Below are 23,811 nucleotides of genomic sequence, written 5' to 3' on the forward strand. Positions count from 1 at the left end.
TACCGCAGAAATCCTGGCGGGACCGGTGTATCAAAGGGTTCTTGTTAGCTGAGCCACTTCCAGCTGATGATGAGATGGACTGGCACTATTTGCACTTTCAAACTGATAAGCTGCTGAGCAGATCGCACGGGTGGTTGTTCCGAAAGCATGTGATAAAAAGGAGGTGGGAGTCTAATTAGTCTCTAACAATGTTTTGCTATGGTTTTTGCGAATAATAACAGCATATACCAGTAGTTAGAGCTGTCAAGGAACACATAGAAGATATAGCCATCATCGAGTGCTCATCCTCCATAACTTGAGTTTAGGGCTTGTAACTACAGAAAACCCAGTGTTCTCTTCAATGGTACTCATTTGCACTGAGATGCATGGTTTTGAGAGCTAATATCTGCTACATATCATATGCACTTCCAGGGTTTGCTTTGCAGTGACAGCATGATAACTTGACACCATTCACAAACCACATTTGAAATGATATGTATTATTCAGACAACAATATATGCAAAACAATGGATCATTAAATATAATAGTTCACATGCCCCTTATATGTGAATAACTTGAGTCTATAGTGACGCTGTGCTATTCATTGTTCCATAGGCAAAGGATCCACTCAGCAGGTAAATATAGCTACAGAATATGAGAATCTCTGCTCTTGATAATATTATCAGCTCTCATTCTCATCATAAGTCAAATACCACTTCTTTAGGAACACGCATTTCAACATAACCTACCAAAATGCGCTGGACTACCGAAAACGAGAACATCGTACGTCCTTCTTGTTCCCGCTTCGAAAATAAAGCAAACCACTCCAACTAACCATCTCCTCTCTTCCATCCACAGCTCTGGCGCACCATCTTCCAAACCCAAAACCTAACTTTCGAGCTCGACAAAGTCTCCCAAGCCTGGCGTGAGCTTCTCGTTTCTCCCTTTCCTCTCCATTATCTTACCTCTCCTCATCAAACGCAGTCACTAACACAAGGCATCGCTATCAGCTGGAAGCGACAAGCCAACCCCCAAAGCCATCAAAGAAAAACTCGACAAATACCGCCGTGCAGGAAACAACAAAGTCACTTTCAGCATGGGCCCCAAGAACGTGACCGTTACCGATACCGCAAGCCCACGCACGACTGCTACTCCTACACCTACCCCTCGCAAGCCGCGAACGAGCAAGAAGGCTGCTGCTGCTGCGATCCAAGGGAGCTTTGATGCGACTGGGGCTCTTACTGTTACTTCTACGCCAGAGACCACAGCAGGAACGGGAGCGGGAGTGCACACTGGACGCGGACGTGGAAGGCCTAGGAAGACAGTCGCACCTGCGCTTGCCGATGCGAACACGTTGAAGAACGAATCTACGCCTGAAATTCTCGACCCTGCGCTGAAGAGGATCAAGACTGAGGAGTCGTCGCCTGGGGCAATGCTCGAAATCCAGATCCCTGTCTCCCCAGACCCTGCGCGCTTCCGGTCCGATCCTGACAAGGAGAACCTTGGTCCTGGTGTTGGTCTTAGGCTCAAGCGCAAGGGTGCTCAGAAGGCCAAGGCCCCTACTAGCGCCACCTACGAGGAAATAAAGAAGAGAAGTGTTCCTAAAAGAAATACTAGGAAGATCAAGGTTGAGAACACAGAGGCCTACGCCCGTTGCGGTGAGGTGGTTGATTGCAAGGGAACGTGCTGTGGAGAACCTCGTTGCGTTTACTGCTTCGGAGAATGGGAGGATAGCCCTTAGGCTTTTTTTTTTTTTTTGACTAAATATGTTACACTCATTTGATGATGACCTTTACAACTCGTCGTGATATTTGCCTACTACGTGCCTGGCTGGATCAGGCGTCGCGCTTACTGAAATTTATTCTATGCATATATCGTCTACTCGTTTGTATTTATGACATCTAATACCTACTACATACTATCAATAACAAAGGGAATAATCAAGCATACGTAGATCCAACCTCAGCAACAGACGTAACAAGGTACACGCCGAGACTACTACTGGCCACAAATCCCGCAGGGAGATCTTACGAACGATCTCGTATAGCAACCAATCCAATCTTGTTCATGCTTATCGCTATACGCATGATCGTATACCGTCATCAGCCCCTGCGCCTGCCTGTGCTCAGCCTCAGCCTCATCTTCGTATCTCAGTCTCCACTATATAGAAACTCCGACACTAATTCCGACACTAATCCGACATTCAAACAACTCAAACCACTCTGTGACCTTTTAAAACCAAACTCTACAACACCAAAAAGTCAATAAACTCCGTTATTTCTCAAAAGTCTTCAGGGAGAAACAATATCCAGCATGTGCTTCGGCACCTCAAAGCGCGAACGAGCCCGTCTCGCCAAACAGCCGCAATCCCAAACCGGAACCAACAACCAATATCAGTACAGACCGAGCCCGTACTACAAGCGGAGCAGCGGTTTCTCGCGATGGGATGCTGATTATGGTGCCGCTGCGGATGGGATAGCGCAGCTCATCCAGTTGGGGCATCATGGAGGTCATGGCGATGGAGGAGGCGGACATGGAGGAGGGCACGGTGGAGATGGGGGAGGAGGAGGTGGTGGTGACGGTGGTGGTGGAGGCGGTGGTGGTGGATGTTAAGGGTAATGGTGATGGTTATGAGGCGGCTGCATGCTCATACTGGAGATATTATGGTTGTGGAGGGAGGTCGGCACCAAGGACGGCGTGGCAATTTGATTTCTGTAATAGATACACTCTATAGACAAGCACGGACCACTTTTAGTTCATAATTGAAAGCAAGTCATTGAAGGACATCATCGAAGATAGTACATGCGTAGAATGCACAGAGACAGGAGCCTTAGAACTCATCGTAGAAACCCGACTCATGACCCACAGACCTGCAACAACTTCAAGAAATGGAGCTGCCACAGACACGGCGTACCCGCAGGAGCGGTACCATACAGTCAGTGTACTGGGCATATTGTGCAGTAAAATTGAGACCTTGCAACCATTCATGGAGATCCCTTGTTCCTGACTTAGAGCGCAGGATCTCATCTACTTGCCGGGGCCCCCAAGGGTGTGGGGATGCCTTGCGGCCATTCCGGCAGTAGTAGAAGTAATGGGGGTTCTTTGGGCACCCACAGGAGCACTCCAACTTGGCGTCTTCATGTCCAAAGCGCTCATGATATTCGGAAAACTCTCCATGGCCCGACCGGGCGGCAAGGAGTCGACCAAGGGTGGTTCTGGGGAGAAATAATTCATGGGGTCGCTTATTTAGGCTGATGGAGAGGTCCTGATATTGCTCCAGCGCCTTCTCAGTCCGATATGATTGGAATCGCCGCCAGAAAGCCTCCTTCAGAGTCCGGTGAGCCCAGGCATATCTTGCTGGAGGAGTGTTGGTCTGTGGGGTAGACCTAGCTCCTTTCTTTGCTTGCTCATCGGCCTGCTCGTTCCCTGTAATACCGGCATGCTCAGGGATCCAGCGGACAAGTACTCGCTCAGGTGTGATAGCCTCACACCTGAGTGGCCGATTGGGCCAGGCATTTGTGATTTCTTAGAAGGCCAGGATGGTGCTCTGACTGGAGCCTCTGGGTGAGTCCATATCCCCTCAACTTCAGATAGAGCCATTGATAAACAGATTGATAACCCCGCTAGAGACTATTAAGACATGTCAGATAGCTCTGTCCAGGGATCAGGCGCGCCTATAACACAATATTGAGTTATAAAGACATCCTTGGGTTTTGTCCAGTCGAACCTGTCCTCCTTGGTGCGCACCAACGACTGCCACATCTCCCGTTTGTTTCTCCGTCCTCGCCAGGCAAACAGACAATGGGCCCACTTTCCGCCAAACTCCTTTCCCCTCTTATTCTTTTCTTTGGCCCATTCTACATCGTTAGTACCCTCAAGGTCAAGGTTATTCTCGCCCCATTCCTCCGAAACGTTGGTACCGTCTATAACATCGCAAAGCTGAAGCATGTCATAGGTGTCTAAACAGCTTTGAATAAAGACATCCAGCTTGGGATACGGCAACCCTCTGGGACTGCGTGTGAAGTTGGAAGGGTCACAGTCAATATGCATGTCGATTGAAGGAACAAGGAAGAAGTAATGATTAATCCCTCTGCTTTTGAACCGGTGGTATGTGTGGATTAGAGAGCAGGGACTGTAATAGGGCCACGGTTTGACTAGGCGATACTGTGTTGCATATGGTTCTGATTGTAGTAGCTCTGCTGCCTGGCCCACGAGCTCTGTTGGGATGCAAATTTCCCAGTCCTGCGACATGAGACAGATCATGTTAGCCTCTGCATAAAAAGGTAGAAGGAGATAGAGCTCCTGAGCGACTTACATCACGAAGTCTGCCAGCGCCGTAGAAAACGAGGGCAGCTATACCAACCAGACAGCAAGGGATACCATGCTGCTCCAACACCCGAGTAACGGCAAGAGTATCATCCGTGCCATGTCCACGATTGGACGCGCATTCATTGCTGTATGTGGACTCGGTGTCTGAGCAGTCTCTGGATTCATTGGTTTTGTCGTCACTATCCAACCCGGCCTGCGAAGCAGTATCCAGAGAAGACAGGGGATGAAGTTTTAGCCAACTCATGATTGCCCCAATAGAAGCAGATCAAAAATAACGGCAGTATTATGACTTGTTGAGCAATAGATAATGGAGCGCCCCTACTTACTAGAGACGATTGAATGGATTCTCGGGGAAGAGTCTGTACTCGGAGGTCGTCTGCTCAGGGGAATGGACAGAGGGAGTCAATTGGCCTAATTGCACGAGGCCCACGCAGGTAGTAGAACCCTTAAACAACGGTAATATACTCTATTAAATGTAGCCTAGAGTATCTGAGTGCTTGAGTGCTTAACTATCAATTATGTGGCCACGTGTGGCCACATAATCGGGGGTTCCTCCCTTGATCAGTGTAACCATTTTTCCGCTTCCGATATCAATTCTCATCACTCCATGATATTTCCCGCATAGCCATGAATAAGATTGGCTGGGACGGGTATTAGTAAATCCGAATCCGAATCAAGTATCCCTTTGCGTAATATTACTGCTCAAATTACCGATTAATCACATACTGGAATGTGATCGGTTCGGCCCGATCCAGTATCTTAAGTTGGTTCAAAAGTAATAGCTATTCACTTTCAATCGCCATGGATCTTGACCTCATGATTTCCTGTCCTGGTCAACGCAAATTTGTATAACCTTTAAGTTAGTTTGGGCAAAGGAAACTTTTGATTGTGCAAATTGCTAAAATAATCTTGATTAAATTATGTATTGTGACCAGGTTTATCATTTGGTTTTCTTACCGCTGATTAGCACACATTTTCTGGGTCGCAAATCAGTTACCCCGCGGATTCAGCCATGCCAACTCAGCTTCTCAACAAGCCCCTCCCAAGTGAGTCTGTAGTTGCCTCAGATCCGATTATTAGAGGAACTAATCCAGTTTTATTGATCGATACTGGATGAGCTTCAGCTACAATTCTCACTATTTACTGCATGAATAATTTATAACCAGGAGATGTCTTCAATTCCAGAACATGGCCCTTCTGTGACTCTGCCCTCTTTCACTTATCCAATGCTTCCGCTATAGTCTAATACTACTCGCATGGTTCGCCTTCTGCCGCACGAGGATAGAAATGCCTGAATGGAATGTGAACTGTCTGACTACAGTTTATCAGAGATGGGCGATGGAAAGCATCTTTATGAGGCGCTTTCCTATGTATGGGGGGGGGGGTACTATTAAATCTCGATCAATCACACTAAACGGCTGTGATTTCCCTGTTACAGAGAACATCCATACCGCGCTGTTGTACCTCCGAAACCGCCAACTTGAAAGAACACTATGGGTTGATGCGATAAGTATTGACCAGGATAAGCAAGATGAGAAAGCCAGGCAGATTCCACTTATGCGGACAATTTATGCACAAGCTCAACATGTCATTGTCTGGCTTGGGGAGGCTACAGAAAATGGCGATAAAGCAGTTGAAGGAATTCGTTGCCTTGCACAAGAACAGGATACGGTTACAGTTACAGATACGGTTACTTGGAAAAACCGTGATATATGCGGGTTGTTACAAAGAGCTTGGTTTCGCCGTATCTGGGTAAGATAATTTTTCTTTATAAGGAAAATATCACTAACCAACTATAACAGGTGCTCCAGGAAGTTGGTGTGGCACGATGTATTTATATCATGTGTGGCTCTGCTCAGATAAACGGGCACGTCTTTTGTGAAGGCCTCAAGAAATTAGGACTTTCTCCAGGTTTACAAGCAATGGTTGGCCCAGTTGCCTTTCTTATCGAGGCGTTCATCTCATTTTCTGGTTGGGTATCCACCATAATGCTGTTTAGTTCAGGTTCATCTTCTGTGTGAGGTCTTTTATTGCTCTTTCTGGGTTGGCCTGGGCCGCGGTGTTGGGTGTGGTACTCTGCAGCTTCTGCAGGGGTGGGGTCTTGTTCCTCCCCTGAGGGGCCTACAGAGCCAAGGGAGACTGGAGCACTCTCATACCATCCACGTCCATTGGCTCTGTTATGATGTGCAATCTCCACCTGTTCCACACGGGCCGGGCAGCTGCGGTCAAAGGCAAAATGGTCCTCTGAGACCTTCTCACTTCGCTTAGTGTTCTGTTTCTGGCAGACTGCACATTGGGCCTTAGTGCGGTCTCTTGCTGTGGGACATTCCTGAGAGGAATGGTTTTGTGCACAGTATGCACATGAGGTAGGCCGCTTGCAGTTTCGAGCTATGTGGCCATATGTTTGGCAGTTGAAGCACTGCTGGATCCGATGAGTTTGGTCGTAGTATTCACATGGGTGGTCGCGGCCATCAAGTGCCAGGCCAAGCAGTATGGCAATGTTGGCAGATCGATCATTATCAAACTCAACAATTAGCTTTGATGTTTCTGGTTTATGTTCTGCTATATGTCGGGGGCCAAGAAGCCATCCAGTATATGTGATCATTGTGGGGGCAGAGGCCAGACGCCCTACATTATCAGCCTTAATGTGAGCTGGTGCAGCTGCTAGGTCAAGATGGCAGTTGACGCCATTCATGACAACACGGTATGTTCTTCTTTTGATGGTTGCATTGTCTCCAAAGGCACGGCACCAGTCTTTTGCTGCTCTGGCCAGTTGTTCCACATCCTCCAGGCTCTCTGCACGTAGGATAATGTCTCCACTGGGCAGGATGCGGCCTGTAGAGACTGATCGGTGGGCAATGATATTGTTGTTTGATTCTCTAATAGCACGGTTTGCTCGCTCCACAACCCTGGCCTCCTTCTGGTGGCGCAAAGGGTCAACAATTTGGTGATCAGTGCTTTGGATATGGATCTCCAGGTCTGTTTTCAGTGGAAATGGTGTTGCTGGGCTGCTTGGAGAGGTGCTTAGTGTTCCATTCGTACTGACAGGTCCATTGGTGTTGCCCTGCATCCAGCCCGAGACCAAAGAAGATTTTGCTGATGTCAGGTGACTTGCTAGAGCCGCATCCCGGAATGATTTTGCATGGCCGGAGGGACTAGATGCTGGGGGGCTGCTGGTTAATTTTGGGGGTTGCCATTGTAGAGTTTTCATCTCCTGTGTCTGCTTATCGAACATGGTTTGGATTTGTTCAAGCACCTTTTTCTGGCTGCCATGGTCTTCTCTGCTGTTGTTGCTGGCGCGGTCGCGCACCTTCATCGCGAGGTCTTCGACTGAACTCATAAACCGGATGAATAGATCCCTGGGGGGCAGTCCCTGGGTCCGGTCAGCGATTTGCCTCAGCTCTGCCGTTTCTGTAAGGGTGGCAGCTGCATGGGCGCTTTCGTCGTGGTCTTTATGGTTGTACGAGTGGTTAGGCCACGGAGATGCGGCTCCCGACCACCCCTTTCTTCTTTGCACCCCCCATTGTCAGCGACAGCTGGGGAGAACAACGTCGAAAGTAGTATCAATCGATTCAGCGTGAAATTAAATATAAGATTCGAGTTTTCCGCAGTGCGGGAACTCGCTCAGAAGGTAGGGGGGGGTTCGCCACTGAGGAGTTGTTCTCCCCTGAATTCGATAAATTATGCAGTGAGAACGATATAATTCCTATTTGTATGCCACCTCATTCATCGAATTATTGCCAGCCTCTTGATATGAGCTGTTTTTCACCCTTAAGGGAGCATACGGATCCTGGGTTGCAAATTGGATGCGGCAGGGTTTCAACCATATGGATAAACTTGACTCTCTTGAGGCGTGTCCAGAAGCTCGGAAGCAAGCATTTACTCCTGAAAATATCTAGAGTGAATTTAGAGCTATTGACTTGGTTCCATTCAATCCAGAGGAAGTGCTTGGGCGTTTTACTGACCAACTTAAGACCCCCTACACCACCGGGCAGTCAGTCAACCAATTCAGCACCAAAGACACCTTATAACTTGCGGCAACTGGAAAAGCAGACATCTACAGTTAAAACTCTGCTTAAAAGGCATACAGGAAGCCCTATATCTCTTCTAGAAATGCGGTTGGACAAGATGATCAAAGGTCATGAAATGGCTTTAAATGAAGGTATTCTTGCTCGTCAAGAAATTCGGGAATTGCGAGCTTCACATGCAAAACAACTTCAAAAGCGCAAGAGACCTAGGAGGCAGATCACTGCTGAAGAAGGCCTTTCTATTCAGGAGGGCCAGGCTCTCGTACAGGGAAGGAGCCAGGAGGAAGAAGTCGTGCCTACTACATCTACGGAACCAGCGCCCATGGCAGAATACTGCTCTGTGCGGACACCACCACGTTGACTGCAATACATTAGGACATAAACGGACCCATTGGCATAATCGCGATAATAATTAGTCTTATACAAAAATGCTTTTTTTCTGGTGTTAAAAAGCCTCCTGTTTTCTGACATAAGTCGGAGCTGCGCAGCTCGGTAGTGGATTACGTTTAAAAAAATGTTTTGGTCACGATAATCAATATAGTCAACTTCTAATGTAATTCTCTTGTAAATTTTGAAATTGATTTGAATATAAAGAACGCAATAGCTGTTTCATATTATTGCTGTGGATTTTGTATACATTGGCTTTTCACTATTGAAAATATATATTTTTTTACTCCGAAGGCGGTGTGATTCATGCTTGAAACAGGCCTTCTAGGCCAGGCTACCAACCACATACCGAGTCACAACAACGGACTTGAGGCAACCGGCAGCATAGCGCAGCCAAGGGTATGCGCTTGCAGAAGTAGGGACGGAAACGAGATAGTATCCAACAAGCCCATGGATCTGGGTGGCTATGGGAACAGCGGCACGAAAACCAGCAGCACGGGAAATACAACATGCGGAATCAGATATCAGGATGTGCATAGGAAGGCGATGATGTACATAGCGATTACCACTACGGCGGCCTACCTGGCCGCCTCGCAGGACCTGCCGCCACTCGGCATATAGGGCTGACAGATGCGTGTATGAACAACAACAACAACAACAACAATAATAATCGACATCAACGTCCACCTCATAATGTGAGACGAATGTGCGGATATCGGAGTGCTGTAAGGTAATGTTTTGAAGTGCATGCGTGGCCTCTTCTATCCATTGGGTTAGCGCCCATCTACTTGCAAACTGGAAAAAATACTCACCACTAGGACAATACTTTGGGTACCCTTGAACACACTGACCGTATCAATTCTATCGTCTGGTATATATCTTGACTGTCTTCCCCTACCACGAGGTGTCGGATAATGTCAAGTCAGAAATCCTTGATTTTTTTTTTACGTCGACTTCCGCCACTCGACAAAACATAGATTCTGTGAGGAACCTAAAATGGCATTAGAATGATGAGATAACAACCTAATATCAAGATAGCGGTGCAATGCAAGGCTCAAAGGAGCGAATATATTGGATGCTACCATAGTTAAGTAGCAGAGAGAAAAAGTGAGATAGAAAGGCACGAAGCCGGCACTCTCGATTCTTTATTCTATGAGTGAATATTTTCATGCCGATACTACTTTGGAGAGCATAGCTTTGATGTGGAAGATGCTATAACTACATAAAGATAACTATTTCAAGGAGGAAAGATCCATCTTGGGAACTTGGAATCAATTTGCTTACCAAAGAACGCACCCACCAAAAAAAGAAAAATAAGAAGGGAAAAGGAATTACCGTTTCATTCTCAGCAGTCATGAAGCTGTCACACAGAATCCTAAACCCTCTCAATATGATTCGCAGGTTGCATTTTGGCGTCGTTCGCAACAATCTTGTCCCCGTCCAGATTCACCAACTGGTCTCTCTTCGGAGTACGACCATAAGCAGTCACTTGCCACCAGTGTTCAGGATCCGAGAACAGATTATCCATCTGTTCAAGCGAGAAGCCTTTGGTTTCGGGCACTAGGAAGTATACCACGAATGTGACTGAGAAGCCGATCACGGCATAGACGATGTAATATCGCCATTTGATGGTGACGAATGCGACTGGTGTGATCTCTGCGATAACAAAGTTGAAAAGCCAATGCGTCGCCGTACCAATTGCCGCCAAATGGATACGCAGATCCTGCGGAGCTATCTCTGCGCTGTATAGGAAGTTGGCTCCCAGAAAGCCAAGTGGAAAGAAGGACATATAGAAAAAGAGAAAGAAGGTCGCCGCTACAGAGGAACCGAAAGTGTACTGATTTTCAATGGCCCAGACAGTTCCAGCCAGGCCTGCCATAGACACGGCCATTCCCAGACAGGCGATCATAAAGAGTGGCTTACGGCCAAAGCGATCCACTGACAAGTAGGCCGAAGTGGCCGCGAAGATCTTCCAAGTGAGAACCCCCGCATTAAGCACAGCTGCCTTCTTGGTCCCAAGACCGAGTGACTCTTGGAATATTGTTTTACCATAATAAGAGATCACGTTGGCCCCAGTCATCTGGGCGCAGAAATTGATACCGATGGCAAGACACAAGCGATAAAACAGTCGCCGAGGCTCATGCTTAAAGAAATCGCAAAATCCACGTTCTGAGTTGGAAGTCTCTCGGAGAGCAGTGTATATGTTCTCGATTTCGGAGCTGATAGCTTCATGGCTGACGGAATCTTTGTCGGTAAGTGCGTACATCGCTGTGTGGCAGAAAGTAGTTGGGTTCGACACGCTAAAAGCTAACGCCACGCACTAGCGTGCCAAGGCCAGTCAGGCGTGTGGAATATGGCTCGTGCACGCAAGCGCCACACGTAACTTCATTGTGTAATATTCTTACCGTTATTTAAATTTCAGAGCTTTTACCATACCTATTGCCAACTACGATGCTGGCTAATATGAGTGCTTTAAAACAGACTTGAGATTACTGCTTAAGCATTGATTATAATTTAAATTAGTTAATAAATATTTGCAAAACAATTATTAATGCTATTCAGCAGTTTGACGGCTTACGTATGTGTATGTGTATGTGTAGGGAAAGCGTACTTATAGTATATATATCTCTCCGGTTCCCGTATATAGTGATTATCTGGAAGCTCAGTTACAACTACTTAAAAAAACAGTTATTAAGTACATAAATATATGTATTAATGATTAATGCTGTCCTCCATTTTCTAACTCTAACTCACGTAGCTCACGTTCTCTTTTCTTGATTTCAATCTGCTTTGCAAGTAATTCGGCCTTTAGATTGTTTATCTTCAATTCCTCCTCCAGGTTCTGTAGCTCTGTATTTTGATATTGCTCATGTGAATTAGCTGTAGCAACTCGTTGGAGACTAACTTGGGATGAGCTAGAAAGATAAAGCAGTTAGTAAGTACTTTATAAGTAGCTGTCAAATAGTTAAGGACTATTTAAGATAGATCTTACCTTGATCTAGCTCGAGAGCTCCCTCGCCGGCTCATGCTCCCCCTTCGACTTGGAGTTCGTTGCAATGGTCTTCCGCTACTAGATGAGGGAAAGAAAATATGATCTTGATCTTGATCTTGTATATTCAACTCAGGTGAGTTAGATTCTGTTTGTCGAGCTGATTCTATAAGAGTTAATCAGTTTATATGTGCTTCTCAAGCACTTGCAATTGGGGTTTCAAGCTATAACAATAAATACATACCAGATCGTGCCATATGTCTTAGAAAGCTAGCCTCCAAAGTTTGAGTTGCATAGCGGTGTCGAAGACCATATGAATTATAGCTTCGATTCTGCTGCACGTCCTGTATATCTAGCTTCAATGATCTAGATGTATTTAATGAGTGGTTAGTAAGTGCTTTACAAGTGGTTATTAGGTACATACTCAAGAATTGCTTGAAGCAATGTCAATTGCTTTCCACGACGATTGGATTTATTATGAGTTTGTTCAACAGCATTAGTACTCTTTCGCACCATATCAAAGATATGATGTGGTATAAGAGAACAATACTTATTGAGACCTGCTGCAATTACCGCACTCTTTTTATGACGAGCCCAGTTCTGAATTGCAGGATGTTCATGTTCTATAAATAGTTAGTTATTAACTATTCAAAATTTGCATTTGAATTAGTTAGTAAGAAAGTACTTACTGATTAACAGATCACACCATTTATGATAGTCCTCTTCAGACTCACATTCTAAAAGCGCAGCCATGCGTGTCCCGATGTATGGATTAAGAGAATGAGTTTGAAGAGTTTCACGAATCCCTCGTAGGAAATGAACTCGACATAGAAGAAGAACATTCTTTAGAAGCCATATACGTGAATGGTGGTCTGGATCAATCTCCATTAGAAACTGAGCCAATCCTATTGCCAATTAGTTAGCCGCTGCTTGATAACTGATTGTGAAATGGCCAGGGAGTGCCTATTAGATACCTTCAATTTGCTTATTGTCCATATCCATTACCAGAGCATGAAGACCAGTACCATGTAGGGCACGAAAGGTAATCCTCTTGCCTGTCAACTTATACACAATATGATAGATCTTCTTGAATAAGATATAATAGCCCTCTGTAGTGTCTTCAGTTGTAAAGACACGACAAAGAGTCATAACTAATTAGCCAGCAGTTAGTAAGTGGTTAGTAAGTGGTTGAAAAGTACTCTTACTTACTCTTTTTCTGATCTGCTAAATATGTGGCAAATACCACCTCCTTCATCTCTTTTGATTGTACTCGTTTGAATGACATATCAATCTCTATAGAAGATAATGTATGAAGTAATTCAGCTTGCTCTTTCAGAATGCATATTATCATGATCTGATCATTTTGTTGATAAACTTCATGTATGTACTCCTAAATGTTAAAAATTGATAAGTTATTATGTAGTTATAGAGTACTGAACAAGCAGTTATGAAGTACTTACCTGAAGATCTTTGTTCTTTCCTAATTCGAACATTACACCATTGACATTCTGACCAGCTGGATAATGGAGAAGTCTTTGTTTTCGAATGACAGCTTGAATTGGGTCCATATTTGAGAAACTCTCATGAATTTGCTGAATTGTATGGCAATTATGCTCAGCACAGAATGATTGTAATGCTGGACTTTTAAGAAATGTACCTAAAGCCATTTATCAACACTCATTAAGTACTTATCAGGCACTTAGGAAGCACTTACCCAGTGTCAAGCTTGGGCTCCGAGCCTGATTTATCAATTGCAGAATTCCATTCATAATTTTTGCAGGTGCCTTTCGTGGAGGTGGAGGAACATGTGTATGAACACCATGAGACATAAAGACAAAATATGGATTTTGACTTAAATCAGTGGGAATTAACCAATGGAAAGTCACATTACATTTAGCATGTACTAATTTTCCAGGTCCCTGAGGATGATCATATGCTGGAGACAATAAGTACTTAGCAAGCAGTTTTTAAGTATTTTATAAGCACTTACCACAATACAGTGACTTTGACTTGATCGATTCAACAGCACCGCACTCTTCCATATCCATAATAATTTCATTATTCAACAATCCCTCAAGAAACTGAAGGTGCACTGAGCCATTCTTTGGAACTCTATAGGTATAATGACCTGCAGGGTCTGATGGTGCATTGATGCATCTAACATAGAAATCGAAACCACCTAGAGGATTCTATAATTGATTAGCAACTATAATAAGCAGTCCATAAGCACTTAGGATAATTAATTACCGGAATGGAGCTTTGGGTTAACTTAGGCTGGCAAGAATTCTGAAAGTGATAACAAGATAGTTGATTTTTAAAGAGATTTTTTGCTGATCGATAAAATCTATTGAATCATAAGTAGTTAATACTTGATAACGGAATGCTTGATAAGTACTTCTTACCTATATGCAGCATCTTTGGTTGTATCTCTTTCCATCTCATGAATGCGCTGTCGAATATCTTGCAAAATTGTCCATAAATCATCTGTAACATGAGTGTGATGCATATTTTTCAGTTGTATACCGGCATATTCACAGATCTTTATACCAGAACATCTATAAGAGGAGCTAGTATATGATGTTCCTAGGAATGAAGAATGGCTGGAAGGCCGGTTGCGATAATTTTGTCGAACACAGTACTGAATCTATAAAGTGCTTAGTATCTGCTTACCAAGTGCTTGTAAGGTACTTGTGAAATATTTACACTGTTAACCATGTCCTCTACAGTTTCCCTCTGCTGATTCGGCGGCACATTTATAACATACCCATATCCATTAGGATCAGTAGATGGATATTCCGGAAGATCACTTGTATATTCTAATTTAAGGACCTTCAATGGCTTCGTTGAGGCATCACTTAGCTGAATAAGAATATTTTCTTCCTTCTATCTAGTTAGCAATTAATGTCAAAGTAGTTAGGAACTAGTACAGATAATATACCTCCTGCTGGGGTTGACTCAAGTCGGTTTCAATTGATCTAAATAGATCATCTTGTAAGATAAAACCAGGATCTTCAGAAATGAATGTGTTCTCCATTGCAAGTAGTGGCTGAGTAGTTGCTAAGTACTTAAAGAACTAGAAATCGAGAATTCGGGAGGAAGAAGAAGAAATTAAGGAGTGAAATTCAAAGGATTTACAGGTATTTAAATATTTTACTTACTAGCGGTATAAACAAATTCCACATGGTCAGGTGACTTGCGCGTGGCGGGACCCGCTTTACGAGTCGATGCCACCTACCCTCTCGCTGTGTGGGCTTCCTCTCGGAGGCCCTTGCTGACTAACCAGCGGGGAGACTCTGGGAAAGACATGGTAAACGCCATAAGCATGAGGGTGAAGATAGTTGGTAAAGCCAGAGGGAGGCGCCAAGACATCTCGTTCTCTTGCATGAAGGAAAGACCAAAGTTTACCCAGCCGGCTATGGCGATGCCGGAGGAAATAAAAATACCGATAATGACCACGTTTTTGCCTCGACTCTTGGGTTTGGTGCACTCGCTCTGCCAGACAGGAACAACCGCATTGACGCCACCGGTCCCAATCCCAGAGATGATACGACCTACAACAAGTTGCCCGATACTGTAGGAAGTGGCCTGAATGGTAAGGCCGATAGCAGCAACGGCAGCGACGACGAGTAAGGACTTGCGGCGTCCAATGCGGTTCCCAAGCTGGGTAACTCCAAGGGCGCCGATTAAACATCCGATGGTATAGATGGCGACGACCGTCCCTGTAGAAGACACCGCACTCTCAGTAATCGGTAAGATAAATGATGGGCTATATAATCTGCTATTTTACCCTGAACAGTTGCATTGCGGGTTTCGACAGAGTCAGACGTGCTGGTCGTATCTATCGGCGGGAAATGCTTGACGAAGGACGGGTAATCGAGAACGCCACCTATGTTCGACTGATTGTAGCCGAACAACAGAAATGCAGGGACGATTATCAGATAAACACGGGCTCTGGCCAACGATGATCCAGTCAGATTCATGAAGACTATGATATTAAAGGTGGTTTATGTAAAAATGTATGCTGAGACTAAGACAGGCTTCTCCTTGCAACGGCGACAACTGAAGCAAAAAGGAACTTTGTTAGTGTTGCAATTACCGCAACTCAATCCAAGGGATTCAAGCCGGAGTGCTGCTCTCTCTTAAATGCTAAGCCCGTCATGCATGATCCTAAGCTCTACCGAAAGCTGACAGGAAGCGAGCTCCAGGCTCCAGGCGCATCCTTTCGATTATGCTACGATTTATGATGGGTCATCTCTCGAATTGCAACCCCACAACAATCATATATTACGGAGTGAGAGTGCGGAGATGTGCCCCCAGATTGGCCAAGTCAAACATGGCCTAGATCCTTGCTCAGTTGTGGCGACTTACACTATCTATTACATGCTTAAAATGAGCCTAAACGTTTTGCCGTGCGGCAAAAGCACGAACATGGCAGGGTGAGGTTTAACCGCAAACATACTCCACCCACAACCCCATCTTGGGCATGGGCAGCTAGTCTTCACTCGGAAGTGCTTTTCGCTTATGCCCCTACTAGGCAATAATGCGGCTGGCAGACCACACTCTCCGCATAGATAAAAGCTACAGGAGATCCTGGAACAAGAACAGAAAGGTAGCACAAATTATTCGCAGAAGAATCATGTCTTCATCTAAGCCTTTCGTCCTCTTTTTCAATCCCGTGAGTCACGCGGTGTCCTTCTATCAGCAACTGCAGCAGGTTGCTCACACGGAGGTGGTCACGAGCAAAAGTCGGGAGGAGTTCTTCAAGGATGTTGCAGACAAGTACAAAAACATTTTTGCCATTTACCGAACATCTGCTAGTGGTGCAGTGAGTACTTTGCAATGCTGTCTGGCTTGATCTAGGATCTAATATGCTATGTAATGTAGGTGGCCGGCAAATTTAACGCGGAGCTAATCAAACATCTCCCGCCAAGCTGTAAATACATTTTCCATAACGGAGCTGGTATGTAGGCGCAACTGGTTCAGACCTGCATTTATTCATCCCTGCTGACAATTTACCAATAGGATACGATCCGATTGACATCAAGGCGTGTGCTGAGAAGGGCATCATCGTCACTAATGCGCCTGACCCAGTTACGGATGCCACTGCTGACTTGGCCGTCTTCCTCCTACTGGGTGCATTGCGGCAACTGAACCCTGCAATCAGCTCTCTGCGCGCTAAGACTTTCAAGACGGGTGTTGATTTTGGCCACGACCCTCAGGGGAAAACACTGGGGATCCTCGGGATGGGCCGGATTGGACGCGCAATCAAGCAGCGTTGCGATCCCCTTGGCCTGGAGACAGTCTATCACAATCGCAACCCTCTACCAGTGGAGCAGGCGGCAGGTGCTGAGTATGTTTCGTTTGAGAAGCTTCTCACCGAGAGCGATATCATCAGCATTAACATTCCTCTCAGCGCAAGCACAAAGCACCTGATTGGTGCAGCGGAGATAGCCAAGATGAAGCCTGGTGTTGTCATCGTCAACACAGCAAGGGGTGCCATCATCGATGAAGCTGCTATGGCTGATGCCCTGGAGAACAACCATATTGCCGCTGTGGGTCTAGACGTATACGAGAGGGAGCCTGAGATTAATGAGAAGCTCATGAAGCAAAGGCGTGCTCTCATGGTTCCACACGTTGGAACACATACCACCGAGACGCTGGCGAAGATGGAGTCATGGGCCATGGAAAACGCGCGGCGGGCCATTGTTGGCGAGGCCCTGCTGTCGCCTGTTCCGGAGCACCAAGGGCTTGCTGCAAAGATGAACTGAAATTATATGTATAGCTTTTTTTGGTTCAGATATGAAAATAAATTTTGCCTTGTAAGGCCTTTATTCGTTGTTAAAACTATCGCTTTGATCTCAAAGTGTTGACGACTTGTATACGGTTTAAAAAAAAAAAAGCCTAGGTAGCAGCGCTTTACGAAGACTAAACAGCCACAATGAGTTACAGCACCACGTCACTAAAATTGTTCATCTGTATCTTAGAGGTCATTGCATGTTTCGCATGTTCCATCCTAAAAAAGTTGTTTCGTCACACTCTTTTCCCCCTGGTCGTCGATTGTATGTGGCAAGACCCACATACCCTAGGAGCGATGGCTCCGCAAACTATTAGCCGATCCCCGGTAGACATGGAAAAAGCCATCATGTCCGGGACGATCGACTATACTTGGACGTGCGGGCAAACGTTTACCCAAGGAATTGTTGGTCAATTTTCTGGCTGTACGGGTAAACCCTTGGGTGCGTCTGTCATGACATTGATGTCAAAAGTCATGGTTTCCCCCATCGGTATCATTCTATCTATAAACTCGAAAAACTGAAATTCGAAATAAGAAACAGTATTGCTCTCAAGACAAACGTTCAAATCCTCAAAATGGTGAAAATTGCACTTCTAGGCGCTGCGGGCCAGATTGGCACGCCCCTCAGCCTTCTCTGTAAAGCAGTAAGTCGTCGATATGAGCTAAAGCAGCCGGCATTGTGTGGCTGATTCCTCCCAGAGCAATCTATTCGATGAGATTGCTCTGTACGATGTTGTCCATGTGCCGGGCATCGCAACTGATTTGATGCACATTGACACAAAGGCCAAGGTTGATGGCTACCTTCCAGACAATGGTGGTCTCAAAAAGGCCCTCCTTGGCGCAGATATCATTGTCGTAACTGCTGGTATCGCGCGGAAGCCGGGCATGACTCGAGATGGTACGCAATGCTTAATATCATATCCCACCATATAATCCGCGGTTACTGACGGGTAACTAGATCTCTTTAAGGTTGCTATACCAATGAACCATCTTCTACTGTTTTCATACGACGAAGACCCTCTGCGCTAACTTTATGCAGACAAATGCGTATATCATCAGGGGCATCTTCAATGAGGTTGCAGCCACATGTCCCCAGGCGACGTGCTGCGTTGTGACCAACCCTGTCAACTCGATAGTTCCAGTCGCGGCTGAGACCCTTAAGAAAGCTGGTGTTTTTGACCCTGCTCGTCTTTTCGGTGTTACAACCTTGGACGCTGTACGTGCCTCTACATTTGCCGCACACGCCCTGGGCGAGTATTCCGATCCCAAGTCTCTCAGAGTTCCGGTTATTGGCGGCCACAGTGGAGCCACCATTCTGCCACTTTACAGCCAGGCTCAGCCACCAGTCAACCTCGATGACCGAACTTTGGCGACCGTTGTCCACCGTAAGCTATCAATACCCCAGCTACCTCGCAGAGCTGTACAGAAACACAGACAGGGGTGCAGTTTGGGGGTGATGAGATTGTTAAGAGCAAGCAGGGTGCCGGGAGCGCCACCACGTGCATGGCATATGCTGGCTTCCGATTTGTCAAGGCCATTCTGGCAGCTAAGAATGGTGAAACTGTCACTGAGGAGGCTTACGTCTATCTCCCCGGTGTCCCCGGCGGTGAGAAGATTGCCACTGAGCTTGGGGTTGATTACTTTGCCGTGAAAATCGAGCTTGGCAAGGCAGGTGCCGTCAAGGCATTGCCCATTGGCCAGATCTCCGATAATGAGGCTAAGCTTCTTGAGATCGCCATCGATGGCTTAAAGAAGGACATTGCTACCGGTCAGGGCTTGCAATAGGCACAGTTGCCTCTTCAACTATGGGTAATACATCTAAAATCAATGAAACGAGGCGAAAAAAATCATTCCTACTGCCTAAGAATAAACTAAAAAGGTCTGATCTTGGCTTGAAAGCTTAATTCTATTCTTTGGAGAATTTCTTACGCGGCACTATTCCCCAGAGAGATAAAAATAGGGAGCTACTACTGCCACATCCCCTTTTGCTAGCACCACATCCTCCTGCCCGCTTGTGCCACACCCATGATGATTTCCACGTCAATTAGCATGTGACCATCCAACTTCGTACTGGCAGGGATGTCCGACTACATGTTAGATAGCCGTATGGGACTGTTTACTGTTAGCGCCATTTTTTTCTTAGTTTAAGTGCTTTAAGCCCACGCTTTCTTAGCCAATACCGTCACAGATGGTTAAGCACTGATTCTACTATTATTGGTGTTAATAGATTTCCATATAATATTCTTCTAATTGGATAATGCTCTGGTTATATAGCCTCGTGCAGTCCGGATTATCGACTCCCCCGATTTCCCGATCTTGAGCTGCGCTCCTTTCAGAAACCAAGGCTCGTACTGAGTGTTTTCTGAGACTCGTACCGACGTATTGGTAAGCTCGTGTTGAGCAATGCACCTTGACAAAAAGGCAAGAAAAGCAAGGAAACTAGAAAAGCAGGAACAGCGAGCTTCTAAACAAAGTCATGTCAGCTGTTACTCTTTCAGGAAATGAGACCAACACGGAATTACTTTCTCCCGATCCTGGACAGTCACCCATCACCTGCCACTTTCAACAGCCGTCAGAAATCGAGGAACAACAGCAAGTTCTTCCAAGGACTAGGGTAGGGCGGTGATTCGCTGAACCACTGTGCTGGGAACACGCCACCAAAAGAAAAAAAAAAACAAACGGGTTGTGGATTCCTATAGATATGATTGGCTGGCTGGTGTTAACGGTTATGGACTAGTACGAACTGCCTTCGGCTAGATGCGATCAGCCAATCACCCAACTTGCCTGGTGTCCCCAACCCGCGGGTGGTTCCGGACGGATTTACCGTGTTCCTGGCGCAGTGGCTCAGCATATCAATGACCGTCCTAAGCGCTGTGCCTTGAGAGCCAACTGTGCCACAATCACAGTGGGCGGTTTGGATAGAATATTACGACAATCAAATCAAAACAAGGCAAATGACTTTTAAGATTAGAGCATAGATCCCACGGGAATATGTTGCGTACAGAAATCCACTTCATCGGCAAATCAGTGGACATTGATCCCTGTCTTCCCCTATCTAGCACGCTCCATTGCTGCTTGAGGGCATGCAGAATTTAAATGAAAAATCATCGTTGGCTACAAAAAAAGAAAGAAAAAATCACACGGCTTCTTAAGTTGTGCTCAAATGCCTAGCACAAGATATTGGCGGTTGATATGATTGGGCACCTGTGATGGCTCAGCGTCTTAGTACTGCTATTGACAAACGACATAAGCACGGCAAACAATGCCATAGAGACGATCAAAAAAAAAAAAAAAAAACAGCAGCTTAGCAACACCACACAGCCCCCATGATTTCTTCGTGTAGATAGGCCTTTCTTCTTTCCTTTTCTCATCCAGAATCAATATTCTCCTCTATCTACCAGCTACTGAGCCTGTGACAGCACCTTTGCATGCTTCTGTGATTCGTTTTCACAACGCGGGTAAGCTAAGATCAAATGATAAACGTTTTAAGTGCCTTATAAGGCCTTACACAAATTATTTATTTGATATATGTTGCCATGATGTGGTGTGATCTCTGCAACCGTTCGTTTGGCAGCCAGGAGGCCCTCGACCAGCATCTCCGCGACTCGACTGCCCATGCTCAGCTGCCGAAAACGCCACTGAACATGTTTTTTCCAATCCTTTGATGGTTTACATTCGATCCTAATTTACCACCGAATGAATCGTATTCGTCCTTACAAAGATTCTATGGTTGGCGTAAAGGCGATGAGGACTCGACCGAAGCTTGGGACCAATACCAGGAGGCGCTTACTCAAGAGTTCAAATTCTGGTTTGGGGTAGAGGATGACATTGCTGCCTGGCATTCACGTTGTCGTGCTGTGAGGATTGAACCTTTACCAAGAAGCTGCCTTGAATGCGAAAAGGTAGTGTACTATGTCCAGTTGTCTTTATAAAGCGATGTCACGTTGACTTGAATTTATAGGCCGTGCGAGGGATATACTTAAACATTGTTGACCTGATTGATTAGGCTCGTAGTAGAGAAAATGGTAGTGAGATACGGCTCTTCCATAACCCGAAGGAGCTGCAGGATTATACCAAACCAACTGGCAGAATCTTCCGCAATAATCTTGACCAGACGGGAAATGGCAATGTAGTCCTGAGGCATTTGCTTCGGATCATATTAAAATAATCAATTGAGAAGGAAATTGAAGGAGATGGAAAGGCTCTAAAGATAATCTCACACAGAATGAATGTTTCTCTGAAAGCAAGACACTCTTCACAAAAAATACACGTTTTCAATGGTCAAGCTTGAATTCCAAAATATCTCTGTACTTTGTTTCCTTCTACCCACAAGAAATGTATTGGAATTACCTCCACAATATGTTGTGCACTCTCATGTTTGGCTGACTCGACGCTTTGCATTTCTGCTCAGATCTTCACCAGCTCTCCTTTTTCAATTCAAGAAATTATTACCTCAGCTGGAGGATCTGGACATATAGCTGGAGATCCCCTTTTCTGAATTGTGACTGCGACCTTTTCCTTTGTCGCAGGTCCCAATTATGATTCTGCGCTGATTTTGTTGCTCTCAAGTTGACACCAACCCCTGGAAATGATGCGGGCTAGATTGAATTGACGAAGTGTGTAACGGGCTAGGCCCGAAAGGCACCTCGAACCATAAATGGTTAGTAGTAGTAGTAGTGTGTGTGTGTGTGTCTCTATTTAACGTCGAGGGTCGGGTCTTTCCACGCCTCCACGGCTCCTTGGGAGCCTCGGAAGCGGAAAAGCCCTGGTCCCGGTGCGGGACATACGACGGGCAGATCGGAACTGCCTATCTCCTAGCTAAACTACCATCTATCATCTAAATACAGGTAGCTCCCCGCGCGGGGAGCTGCTTGGGTTTTCACAGCTGTTAAAAGCAATCTAGGCATCTTCGAGTTTTCTTGATATGGAAACAAGGAGAAGTGAGAAGAAGAGGGGGGGAAGAAGGGGAAGAGGAGGGGAAGGAGGAAAGGAGAGGAGGGAACCAGAGGTAAGCCCTAGAGGTTCCCAACTTTGACACATTTAGCATCTTAATGGCGTTTACAGATGGCAGTATAGAAATGTGATCTATCCAGCCAATCTGCATATGCAGTGAAACCGGTCTTTTTGGTGAGGATATCCACTACTCGTTGTTGGCCCCAAGGATGTGCCGCTGCTTTGCGACCCTCTCGGCAGAAATAGAAGTGGGAGGGCTCCTTTTTGCGGCCACATGAGCATGTCAACAGGGCATTGTCATGTTTGAAGCGCTCATGGTACTCTGCAAAGTCGCCGTGCCCGCTTCTGGCTGCTAGGAGGCGGCCCAGAGCTGCTCGGGGAAGATGGAGCTCTGGTGGCCGCTTCTCTATTCCTATACCAAGGTCCTTATATCGTTTGGGGGCCTTCTCTGCCCAGAATTGTGCAAAGCATTGCCAGTGCACTGTCTGGGCTGCCCGCTTGGCGGCTGCTATTGAGGCAGGTGGTAGAGGGAACTCAAAGGGAGCATGGCAGCCCAACTTGGCCTCCTTATCCGCCTCTTCATTTCCTTTGATGCCTGTGTGTCCAGGGACCCATTTCACCTGTACTGTGCCTGATTGTATGCCAGGTGCTCTGGGGCAGTGTGGCCAAATCTGGGCGGCTTTTTGGAAGTTCATGAATGTTGATTGACTTGATCCTTTGGGTTGGCCTTGGAGTTGCTGTACTGCTTCCAAGTTGTCTAGGCAGATGTATATGTCTGTTGCGTATCGGGTTCTGGGGTCTTTGAGGGCCGCCTGTAGGCCAAGCAGGGCCGCGTGGGCCTCTGCATCAAATACCTCCTGGTTGGGGAGCTTCCTGTGCCCACAGAGGATCTTGATCGTACTGGTGCCCCAGTAGCCTACCCAGCCAGCGCCTGCAGCAGTGTCCTCCTTTTCTTTGGACCCATCTGTGTATATGACCATTGCTGAAGGTGGGATGCTCTCTAGCCACTTTTTAAACGCTTCTTTGGACTGTGTCTTCGGAATTGCAATTGGCCGCTCTTTGGGCTCTGGATTTATATCCCAGGGGCTCATCAGTAGTGGATCTATCTGTTCAACGAGATGGATGTTTGCCGGGTCGATGGCCCGGCGGAAGCGGGTTTTGATGTGTCGGCTTTTTTGGTGCATGGCCCGGCGGTACAGAGGGTGTCGGGCATCCAGTTGTTGAACTCTGACTTCTAGGCCGCGCCGTCTCTGGTTGAGGAGGAGTTCCACAGGCGGTATAGCCGATTCCCGGTGAAGTGCTGCTGTTTGGGTGGTCCTGTAAACTGGGAGGGTCCCTAGGAGCGCACTGCG

At 46.2% G+C, this 23,811-nt stretch overlaps 10 protein-coding genes across 10 annotated transcripts; 4 read left to right on the forward strand and 6 right to left on the reverse strand.

Annotated features, from left to right (window-relative positions):
- Positions 1–732: 732 nt before the first annotated feature.
- On the forward strand, positions 733–1,720 carry ACHE_31291S (uncharacterized protein; the record flags this gene model as incomplete). Its single annotated transcript, XM_043278004.1, has 3 exons — positions 733–762; positions 838–904; positions 990–1,720. 3 exons carry the CDS (start codon positions 733–735, stop codon positions 1,718–1,720), a joined length of 828 nt encoding a protein of 275 aa, XP_043135826.1.
- A 572-nt stretch (positions 1,721–2,292) lies between these two features.
- On the forward strand, positions 2,293–2,592 carry ACHE_31292S (uncharacterized protein; the record flags this gene model as incomplete). Its single annotated transcript, XM_043278005.1, has 1 exon — positions 2,293–2,592. The coding sequence occupies one exon, from the start codon at positions 2,293–2,295 to the stop codon at positions 2,590–2,592; it is 300 nt and encodes a 99-aa protein (XP_043135827.1).
- A 414-nt stretch (positions 2,593–3,006) lies between these two features.
- On the reverse strand, positions 3,007–3,213 carry ACHE_31293A (uncharacterized protein; the record flags this gene model as incomplete). Its single annotated transcript, XM_043278006.1, has 1 exon — positions 3,007–3,213. One exon carries the CDS (start codon positions 3,211–3,213, stop codon positions 3,007–3,009), a length of 207 nt encoding a protein of 68 aa, XP_043135828.1.
- A 399-nt stretch (positions 3,214–3,612) lies between these two features.
- On the reverse strand, positions 3,613–4,552 carry ACHE_31294A (uncharacterized protein; the record flags this gene model as incomplete). Its single annotated transcript, XM_043278007.1, has 2 exons — positions 3,613–4,221; positions 4,295–4,552. 2 exons carry the CDS (start codon positions 4,550–4,552, stop codon positions 3,613–3,615), a joined length of 867 nt encoding a protein of 288 aa, XP_043135829.1.
- A 5,546-nt stretch (positions 4,553–10,098) lies between these two features.
- Positions 10,099–10,989, reverse strand: ACHE_31295A (uncharacterized protein; the record flags this gene model as incomplete). The annotated part of the gene is made up of 1 exon (XM_043278008.1): positions 10,099–10,989. The coding sequence occupies one exon, from the start codon at positions 10,987–10,989 to the stop codon at positions 10,099–10,101; it is 891 nt and encodes a 296-aa protein (XP_043135830.1).
- A 453-nt stretch (positions 10,990–11,442) lies between these two features.
- ACHE_31296A (uncharacterized protein) lies at positions 11,443–11,750 on the reverse strand (the record flags this gene model as incomplete). The annotated part of the gene is made up of 2 exons (XM_043278010.1): positions 11,443–11,638; positions 11,716–11,750. The coding sequence occupies 2 exons, from the start codon at positions 11,748–11,750 to the stop codon at positions 11,443–11,445; spliced, it is 231 nt and encodes a 76-aa protein (XP_043135831.1).
- A 2,617-nt stretch (positions 11,751–14,367) lies between these two features.
- Positions 14,368–14,746, reverse strand: ACHE_31297A (uncharacterized protein; the record flags this gene model as incomplete). The annotated part of the gene is made up of 2 exons (XM_043278011.1): positions 14,368–14,595; positions 14,651–14,746. The coding sequence occupies 2 exons, from the start codon at positions 14,744–14,746 to the stop codon at positions 14,368–14,370; spliced, it is 324 nt and encodes a 107-aa protein (XP_043135832.1).
- A 197-nt stretch (positions 14,747–14,943) lies between these two features.
- ACHE_31298A (uncharacterized protein) lies at positions 14,944–15,692 on the reverse strand (the record flags this gene model as incomplete). The annotated part of the gene is made up of 2 exons (XM_043278012.1): positions 14,944–15,431; positions 15,500–15,692. 2 exons carry the CDS (start codon positions 15,690–15,692, stop codon positions 14,944–14,946), a joined length of 681 nt encoding a protein of 226 aa, XP_043135833.1.
- A 656-nt stretch (positions 15,693–16,348) lies between these two features.
- On the forward strand, positions 16,349–17,480 carry ACHE_31299S (D-mandelate dehydrogenase-like dehydrogenase; the record flags this gene model as incomplete). Its single annotated transcript, XM_043278013.1, has 3 exons — positions 16,349–16,537; positions 16,597–16,672; positions 16,735–17,480. The coding sequence occupies 3 exons, from the start codon at positions 16,349–16,351 to the stop codon at positions 17,478–17,480; spliced, it is 1,011 nt and encodes a 336-aa protein (XP_043135834.1).
- Positions 17,481–18,081: 601 nt separating this feature from the next.
- On the forward strand, positions 18,082–19,291 carry ACHE_31300S (malate dehydrogenase; the record flags this gene model as incomplete). The annotated part of the gene is made up of 5 exons (XM_043278014.1): positions 18,082–18,150; positions 18,206–18,404; positions 18,465–18,475; positions 18,546–18,891; positions 18,945–19,291. The coding sequence occupies 5 exons, from the start codon at positions 18,082–18,084 to the stop codon at positions 19,289–19,291; spliced, it is 972 nt and encodes a 323-aa protein (XP_043135835.1).
- Positions 19,292–23,811: the final 4,520 nt, after the last annotated feature.

This window comes from Aspergillus chevalieri, chromosome 3 (genome assembly GCF_016861735.1).
Source record: "Aspergillus chevalieri M1 DNA, chromosome 3, nearly complete sequence".
Lineage (NCBI taxonomy): Eukaryota > Fungi > Ascomycota > Eurotiomycetes > Eurotiales > Aspergillaceae > Aspergillus > Aspergillus chevalieri.